General features: G+C 40.8%; 1 protein-coding gene across 1 annotated transcript in view; it reads left to right on the top strand.

Annotated features, from left to right (window-relative positions):
* Positions 1 to 10,000, top strand: part of LOC137989994 (uncharacterized) — a 15,038-nt gene that overhangs the window by 4,739 nt on the left and 299 nt on the right. The window contains exons 3-7 of the mRNA XM_068835550.1: positions 1,479 to 3,014; positions 3,417 to 3,704; positions 4,456 to 4,683; positions 8,332 to 8,499; positions 9,924 to 10,000. The exon at positions 9,924 to 10,000 is cut by the window's right edge and continues 299 nt beyond it. Coding sequence (XP_068691651.1) covers positions 1,479 to 3,014; positions 3,417 to 3,704; positions 4,456 to 4,683; positions 8,332 to 8,499; positions 9,924 to 10,000 — 2,297 coding nt within the window. The remainder of the gene's footprint in view (positions 1 to 1,478; positions 3,015 to 3,416; positions 3,705 to 4,455; positions 4,684 to 8,331; positions 8,500 to 9,923) is intronic.

Below are 10,000 nucleotides of genomic sequence, written 5' to 3'. Positions count from 1 at the left end.
AAGTTTCATTGTTCTTTCTCGGTTGCATTACCGTATTTTGCCGATTCTTTTTCCAAGCCAAGCTGTCGTGTTTCAATGAAATACATTAAAATATGAATGATCTCGTTTTCAGAGATAACTTTGAATAAAGAACATCAGTAAAACTCTTTTTTGACCTTGAACTGACTCAGTTTCCTGACGGTTTTTAATTTTAGCGTGATTCCTACTCGCTGGCTATTGACTATTGACTCCGAAATGACTTTTTTCCTTTTCCCATTCGCTCGCTGAGGGTGTGATTGTTTTCTTTTAAAACTCATGCGATTCAAGAAAAATTCATTGCCAAATTCATTGCCAAACTGATGAATTCCAAATGCAATGCCGGTTTTTCGCGTGAAATTTACCGTGGAATTCACTCATTAGGCCATGATTTTTTCTATAGAAGAAAGCAAAGAAAATGATTTAATTATTAACGCAGCAACCGGAAACATCAAAACGCGGACAATTCGAAACCTTTTATTTTCACTAACCTTACAGGCAGTAAGAATAAATAACCAGGGAGCTCTGCTTTTCAGCAGTAACCGGAAACACCAAAACGCAGACAATTCGAAAACCCTTTATTTTCACTAACCCTATATACAGGCAGTGATGCATCAGTCAATTCCAGCAGTGCCCAACCCCCCCCCCCCCCACCCCGAAGCTAACCCCCGGGTAATAGCATGTTTTATTTTAAAGGGTCAAATTCCCCTGGGTGGGGACACATAAGCTGTCTAAATGCCCCGGGGTGGGGACGAAGAAAGAGGGCAAATGCCCCGCCTCCGGGATCGTCGCCTTAAAGAATCAAGACATTTTAAATGATGATGAATCGCATTTTAAGCTCGCAAGATTTGTCTTGAAGATCGCATCATTTGAATTCGCAAACCCTCTGTATTTTAACTCCACTTTCATGAATTTAAAAATTGCTAGGCTAGCTTTGAATGCGAAATGCGAAGTAGTCGTGTTTACGCAGTCTTCACGTCAGTGATTGTTTTGTGATATTTGTTCACCTTGCCGCTTTTATATATTCATATGCTTACAAGTATAAATGAAGATATCTTTAAAAACGTCCACAAGTTTTTCGAGTCCGTGACGGACAAGCCAGTCTTTAACGAAGGCCTCGTCTTTTCCGATAAACTCTTCCATGTTAATTCGAAAACTTGGTGTGAAATGCCCGGGGGTCGCCCCGGGGTAGGCTAATGCCCAGCCCCCGGTCCGCGATAAAATTGCGAATGCCCCACCCCGGGGACTGACAACTTGAGCAAATGCCCCGCGGTTGCCCGGGGGGGAGATGGGCACCACTGGAATTGATTGATGCATAAGAATAAACAGCCAGGGAGCTCCGCTATTAGGCTTGGCTAAATCTATATATTACCAGAATCTCAATCCCGGGAGGTTCAAATTGCGTAAAACATTGGGTTAGCCGATTAGGTATATTCTAGTCGCTCACCTAACTTCTTTTCCAGAGAAAGACGCAACCTTTGTTGAAAGAAAAACTCAGACTAAAGGAGCTGCAGGGTACGAGTTGTTCAATCACCCAGGATGGTTTATGTGTCACGACACAACAAGCAAATTGGGTCTTGTGGCGAAGAAACTCGAGATTGCTAGCAAGGAGTTTCTTGAAGGATGTTTGTACATGGCAGTGCAAGTGAAAACAAATCCAACGAAGAAAACTACTGCAAATGAAGCACCTACTGCGAGAGCAACCGTTCAAGAGATTACCGGCGATATTTCAAACGCCGTTTCCACGGAAAATCTACCGAAAGTCAATCAGTCCAAAAACGGCAATGATAGTGAAGTCGTTAATAGTAACGATCAACAAAATTTCACAAATGTTAACAATACACTAACTAATCTGCAACAGCTTGAGGCATTAACAGATTCCACCTCTGGAAAACACCGTGACAACGCTAAACTAAAAGATACTTTGTCGGTAAATAAAACGGCTGGCAGTTCCTCAAACCAAACGGCGGCGACACAGTTATCGCACGGGAAGAAAAAGGTAAACATCACGCAAGTCGCAAATGCGTCACAAAACGCACTGAAGGTGAATATGAATCTGCTGAACAACACCAATATAATGGCTTCCCGTGCCGAAAAAAAGCTAGTTAATCAGAGTGACAATCTGCGAATCGGCTTGTCAAAATCAAACAGTCCGGACTCTGAGCCCGCAAATGCAACATCAGCAGCGCATCACATTCAAAGTACTTTACAGGACGCCTTCACAGCTGCCAAGCAACAAGCAATAAACATGAACTTAACATCAGCCAATGTAATGGGAGTTGTTGCAGGAAAAGTAAACTATTTACCGCAAACAGGTTCCACCTCTGCGTTAAAGCAACACCAAAATCCTGTCAATTTGCCCACTACACCAACACAAGCGGTATATGGGTATGGACCAGATCAAATAAATGAGAATTTTAAGTTTCTGAATAGGGCGAATCAAGGAAACAAATTTCAGCCAATGACGAATGGCGGCCGTGGACCTACACAGCCAGCAATTCCTGGAGGACAACTTGCTCAGATAAGAGCAAAAGCCGCGGCATTGGTTGACACTGCATTCAAAAACCAACAACACCAAGCAAGAATTCCCGCAATGGGACAACAAAGACCAAAAGATGTCAGCTTGATTTATGGACAACGACAGCAGGTTAACCTCCCATTAACTTACTTCAAACAACTAATGAGCCCGCCAAAAAGCCTCCGCGCTCCAAATTATATAACTGCACCAGCGCATGCCTCTCAAGCGAGACCGCTGATAAGCCCCGGCAGCGTTTTAATTACAGCTCCACAGCCGCAGTTCGGGTACAAACAGACGCCGCTGACCAATAGCGGTTTCAAATTCCCACTAAACAGCTGGGCAGGAATGGCATCAGCCGGGAGACAGAATTTCTTTGGAGGCAGCCAAGCATTAAAAAACTTTCGACCAACCCGTCCATTTGAGGAAAAAGCTAACTCTAAGCTGGAGGATGACATGTCTAACAAGCAACCGGACAAAAATGGTAAGAACGAAAAGTGAGAAAGAATGCTTGCAAGAACCAAATGCTAGAAATGATAAATAAGATCAAAAAAAGTATCAAGCGTTAAATGCGCATATTCCGATTTGAAAATTAACAGAACTTGCAAGATACCTTTCTTGGACATTGTGACATGTATTGCGAGTAGTTAAATCGTGGATCTGGGGAAGGGGGCGAGGGCGAAAGAGACAAAGAAGGGGGGAGGGGGGTTGGGGGTGTGTGTTTTCCTTGTTCTGCAGATTCGAGGAAAGGAAAAAGTAATCATTTGCTGTGCTAAAAACCATGCACCACAAAAATACAAAACAAAAATACTGCGATAAACTTGAGCCTCGTCAGATTGCCGCCATCAATCATAAAATATTTTATAACATTTATTTCTTCTTCCAGACAAGTGCATCAGCCTTAAGTTCATCAACAAAATTCGTAAACCGATCAAACTGGTATCGAGCATGAAACTTGGAGGTTATCTTATCACTGCTGAAACATTTAAACTTAAGACAATTTTCAAACACCCTCGAAAACACCACCACGTGATATTCTACGCTCGTGACGCAGACGATATCGACAATGAGGTGTTACTCAACAATAATAACGCAATCGCTGTCACGCCAGGAGGATGTGACTTGCCGTTTAGGAGTGTGCTATTGTCACATCATGGACAGATTCCAAATGCTGGTATGTAATGAAAATACTCATTTGATTTATCTTTCAAACAGGCGCACACAATTAAATCCCCGATTTTACACTTACATCAACGATGGTGTATAACGAGATTTCTTGTTTACAAACATTGACGTCACATTTCTTTTGATATTAAAATTTGATAATCACGGAACAAAAAAAGTTATTGTTTCAACAGCCAACTAGCTTCTGGTTGGCATATTAATAACAATGGCTGACGTAACGAGAAACATAGCTTTGTGTTTGTATCTTCACACCACAGGCGAGAAATCCGGTTTACCATAATTGGAGCGAAATGTCCAAAGCGTACTGGGTTTAAACAAAGAATCATAAGCAGATATTAAACACACCGGAATGTACAATGCACGTTGTTAACTAGACTTATTACCTTGAGGCGTTCTCCGTGCCTTTGCTCCGTATAAAGGGGTCTCTAAAGCATGACAACGCCCCAAGAAAACTCGGAGAAAGGATAGGAAAGGAACTTTATTTAAGTGTCTAGTCGTTCTAGCGCTGGAGCGCTGATTGGGGACACTGTAAACTGAAATCAACAAATCAACGCAAATCAATGTTGGTTTTTGAGAAGAGGGGAAAACCGGAGTACCCGGAGAAAACCTCTCGGTGCAGAGTAGAGAACAAACAAACTCAATCCACATATGACACCGAGTCTGGGAATCGAACCCAAGCCACATTGGTGGCTGCGCCATCCCTGTACCCCAGAAGCTGATAAAACTAATTATCTTTGCAGAAATAGAACGACTTCGCGAAAAGGACGAGTATACAGCTTCCATGGAAGCAGCCAAGAAGACTAAGCACGGAAGAGAAGACGAGAACTTGTCGCAGTGGACAGCATTTGAGGCTTGTGCAGCATCGTGTGGAAGAAGCGTGCAGACCAGGACACGCATGTGTAAACCGGGTCACGTGTGCAAGGGATCCACAATTCAGAGCAGAATCTGTATACAAACACCGTGCCCAAGTAAGATTCTAAGCTTAAGACGCGCACTTGAGATAAACTGCAAAATAGTGAGTACAGCGCTGAGCAAAGTAGTGCGATGAAAGGGAGTTTAAAGGCTCCCGCAAACGAGGAAACATTGTTGCGGAAACATCGTTTCCCGAAATGTTTCTTCGGCGCCCAAACAAGGAAACATTTGCTGAGAAAGAAACATGTTTCTGAAGAAATTAACAAACCTTATTTCTTCCCAGGAAGCAAATTCTGCTTTCTTAACAAACGTTTCCTGGGGGCCGAAAACGGGGAAACATTTGCTTGCGCAACAATGTTTCGGATTGTTTCCTCGTATGCGGTCGCCTAAGCAACGACGACGCTTACAGCAACAGCAACGTCACAAAAGATGAATATCATTAGTTAAGAGTGGAAAGACAATCGTCTACACATGCGACACGCATTTTAGTACATTTCGTTGACGTAAGCTACTCTGAAAACAATCACGTGAAATCATCAAAGTTAAGGTTTTGACAACAACGTGGGCATACAACGAACCGTTTAATTTTCTATCTTTACTTTAAAATAGTTCGTGCCATAGTATGTCGGTATTGTACAAAGTGCCTACGATGGATTAATCGCGAAACACTTATAATAGCCCTAAGTGATGTTTTCGTCGGCATTGCGGTTATCCTCTCTTGCTCCAAGAAAATCCCCAAAGAGAGAAAGGAACATACACCTTATTCCAAAATGGCCGCCATTTAAGTATCCTTTTGTTTGCTTGCAAATTAGCCCTTTTTGCCTCTTTCTTAAGGTGATTGAACACAGTTTTTAATACCTATGCTTCATTTACCTTTGTCTCTAAAACCCTTGATCCTTTGGTCGCCAAAAATGGTAGCAAACAAGTTAACAACACGAACTTCGGTTTTTTGATAGTTGAGCTGACGTATATGCCATTGCCATGGCAATATGAATAAATCTAAACAGGCCTCTAAATCGGTTTTGTTTATTTTCCGAAAACCTAGTCGTTAGATTTTCTTTATAATTTGCATTCAACAAGCTTGTAACGATGCTCACAAGTTAACACTACTTTAATAATAATTTGACAGAGAGATCTTTAATTATCCCTGGAATAGCTAGAATTTCTTCGTTAAAGTTCAATTTTTTTTCAATACTCCAGTTACTTATTTCTTAAAGTATTTTCGAGCCAAATTTCGTTAAATTCTAACGAGTGGTCAATCGCAATCTTTTAACTTACTACGCATGCGCTGCATTTAACTGGGTTCTTTCGATAACATGAGGCAAGAAATATAAGTGATAGAAACCGACGTTTCGGTGCATCTTTTGCCATTATCAAGGTTACATAAGGATAAAATGCGGTTTGCGAAAGGCTAAGTTGAAGCGAATTTGCACAAAAGAGTACCAAGCTAATTACATGAATACTTTAGCACGAAGAAAATCCGACTGTACATTCAATGCTGGTTTAAGATCTTGAATACACAGCATTTCATTAACAAGGTAGTCAAATTTGTTCGTGCATTTCTTGATTACATTGAAGCGTGCTAAGAAATTGTTCGGAACAGCAGTGTTATGTTCTTTGCAATTAATGATTATTCACCGAAACGTCGGTTTCTAGATCTATCACTTATATTTCTTGTCTCACGTATTTCCAAATCGTTTCTTGTAAGTCTTTCGATAACAAAGAAAAATCTGCGAATTGCGGAGTTCTTTGCATCGTTACGTTAAAGTTTTCTAACATACATTTCTCATAAAAGACTAAAACCATCAAAACACTTTGTTCAATTATGAGGAAACATAGTACAGATAGCGGAAGCATTGAGCAAATAAAATGATTACTGTATTGATGACACGTTTATTTTTTGCAATCCTTGCGCGCGCGCTGCATTAGGGAGCTTAAGCACGCGCGTCCTTGAGACGCGGACGGCAACGGGAAGGGAGCATTTCGCGTGCCAGGACAGTGGTGTCTCCCACTGTCATCTCTAAAGGGCAAAAGATACTCAGCAATGTAAATGTGGTTGTATAAAGACAAGTTAAAAGTGAAAACAGCTCACTTCCGGTTGCCGTTCGCGTCTCAAAAACGCGCGTGCTTAAACCTATTGCGTTAGCAAGAGCGCGCGCGAAAACTGTGTTAAGGTGGCCGAACACGATCTCTCTGTCAAATTATTACTAAAATAGTGTTAACTTGTGAGCATCGTTACAAGCTTGTTGTATGCAAATTATACTGAAAGAAAATCCAACGACCAGATTTTCTGAAAATAAACAAAACCGCTTTTAAAGGTCCTTTTACATTTATTTATGTTGTCATGACAACGGCATATACTTCAGCTTAACTATCAAAAAACCGAAGTTCATGTTGTTAACTTGCATGCTACCACTGGACGAAAGATTGCACCTAAGTAGGTATATCTTTGCATCAAATTTGCACTGTGCAAATTGGTGTGAATCCGTTTTTTCGTCCACTGTACCATTTTTGGCGACCAAAGGATCAAGGGTTTTAGAGACAAAGGTAAATGAAGCATAGGTATCAAAAACTGTGTTCAGCCACCTTAAACTTAAATTCAAAAGGGTATTTAACCTTGAACGAGGCAACAAGGGCCAATTTTTAAAATTATTGCTTTCAATAAAAAAAATTATGTTTGGTATTATTAATAACGATTCTAAATTCTGTTTAGCCCTCAATCATTTAGTCATTATAGGAAAGTATTTTCTTTACGTAAAAGCTCTTAACAGTAAATTTTACATCTTTAATGAATTTGTTTCCCTAGCTCGTGATAAGATTAGGCTAGAAAAATATATTTCTTGTACGACCACAACAAAATGGTCTGTCTCTTTTAAATACGGAATGAAACTCTGTTGTACTCAACCGATTGCGCTCTAAAGTTTTTATTGTATGAGGTTTCTTTTTTGTTAGTTTTAAGTTGTAGTGTTTGTTAGTGTTGCAGATTGTCTTTTGTGAATGTTAACTGCACGTGTGTATGTTCAATAAAGTTGGAATTTAAAAAAACAAAAAAAAAAAACAAGGGCCAATTTGCAAACAAACAAAAGAATACTAAAATGGTGGCCATTTTGGAATAAGGTGTATCCCGTTGGTGAAGCATTAGAAATAGAAAGTTAGAGAAGATAAAGCGAATAAATGGGTATAGGTGGTTTATTACGAATCGTTTGAGACAAAATGTCGGTGGACGAAAAGAAGGGAGAGAGCTATCGTTTTTTGTCCTTGAAGATGGCGGCGATGACATAACGTAGAGAAAAAGACATCTTTTGTACCATACAGCTCGGACTTAACTTTCGTTTCTTAAAGAAATAGGTGCAAAAGTTGTTGACTTTGTTAATGTGTTCTTGACTCTACAAGGATTCATTGTCAGTCTGAAGCGCGAAGGAGGAGTGTCGGTCAATAATTAGTCAGCACGCAATTGACCTACACACTGCGTTTTTGTTCGCTAATTTCATGCATCCACATGCATAATCAAAAAGTTCAAAAGCCCTGTTGTCATTGGCAATTGCTTTTAGTCCGGCAAAACAGACCTATGTAAGGACAAATCAAGAAGGAACTCGCCCTCTTACTGACTAGAGGAAGCTACTGTATATCTCTGCTCTCTCCACAAAAACAATCCATCGCCTTTGTCGATACCCTGTGTTAGTCGGATGTACTTTTTATTTCAGGGACAACATGTATAAAGACGTACACTGGAAAGTGTTGTGCCCTGCCTTTTGTGTTCCGCGGTTCGGCGGTAAACCGCTGTATTATTGATCCCAAGACTAATCGGTCATGGTGCGCAGTAACACCAAACTTTGACAAAGAGAAACGATGGGGATATTGTCACGAATCAGGTAAGCACGCGACCCACACGTGATACTCACATGCAAACGTAACAAACATATGCACAATGAACTTGTCTTCAGAAAACCCTCGTGGCAATCAGACTTCACACTTCCTTGTTGGTTAATTAGTGCCTACCGAGGTCAAGTGCAATCACACCAAGAGTGGACTTTTTTTCCACTCCACACATACACATACGGTTACTAGTTGTCTATTTATACTTTCAAATGAAGCTATGATCCTCGCAGTTATGAACGCAATCTTAGCAATAGATCGTTTTCACTTGACGTTACGGTGGCCATGGCCACGGTACCTAAACAAAGGAATGGCGGCCATGATGGTGTATCAACCTAATCCTCTGGGAATTGAACTCTATTTTTATGCAAATACGTTCTTTTGTTTCTGTAATCCAATATGGCCGCTGAAAAATTCAAGACTTCAACGAGGTTTGAAACCGCGACCTCGCGATATCGGTGCGACGCTCCAACCAATTGAGTCATGAAGCCACTGACGTTGGGAGCTGGACATTTGTGGGTTCTTATGTTCTCGTGATGAATGAATCTACGAATGAAATGATATATGAAATAGATCATACATTGAAATGCGGACCCTCGCAGTCATGAACGCAAATTTTGCAATTGAGTGAAGAAGCCGGAAAAATTCGGGACTTCAACGGGGTTTAATCAATATATGATCTATTTTACATACCATTTCATTCGTTGATTCATTTATCACGGGAACATTAGAACCCACAAATGACTAGTTCCATAGCTCAGTTGGTTAGAACGTCGCACCGGTATCGCGAGGTCACGAGTTCAAAACCCGTTGAAGTCCTGAAATTTTCAGGCTTCTCTACCCAATTGCGAAAATTGCGTTCATAACTGCGAGGATCATACCTTCACTTGATTCATATCCGAAGTTCAATATATGATCTATTTCATTATCATTTCACTGGTTGAAGCCACTGATGTTGGCAGCTGCCGTGTTCATTTGTGGTTCATATGTTCCTGTGATGAATGAATCAATGAACGAAATGATATATGAAATGAATGATATATTGAATTGCGGATATGAAATCAAGTAAAGTTATGAGCCTCGCATGTTTAAACGCAATCTTAGCAATTGAGTAGAGAAGCCTAAACAATTCAGGACTTCAACGGGGTTTGAGCCCGGTGAACATATGAACCCACAAATGAGCAGCTCCCAACATTAGCGGCTTCATAGCTCAGTTGGTTAGAGCGTCGCACCGGTATCGCGAGGTCACGGGTTCAAACCCCGCTGAAGTCCTAGATTTTTCAGGCTTCTCTACGCAAATTGCTAAGATTGCGTTTAGACTTGCGAGGCTCATAGCTTCACTTGATTTCATGTCCACAGTTCAATATATGATTCATTTCATTCATTGATTTATTTATGCTTTCCTTGTCACAACTTACAGGTCCACAAGACGAGAAAATCGCACCAGTCCTGCGAAGCTTCTTACCAGGTTCCACCCGTCAACTTCAGCCGCTTCCA

This window comes from Montipora foliosa, unplaced genomic scaffold (genome assembly GCF_036669935.1).
Source record: "Montipora foliosa isolate CH-2021 unplaced genomic scaffold, ASM3666993v2 scaffold_485, whole genome shotgun sequence".
In the NCBI taxonomy this organism is placed as follows: Eukaryota; Metazoa; Cnidaria; class Anthozoa; order Scleractinia; family Acroporidae; genus Montipora; species Montipora foliosa.
This window is presented reverse-complemented; position numbering and strand designations above follow the sequence as displayed.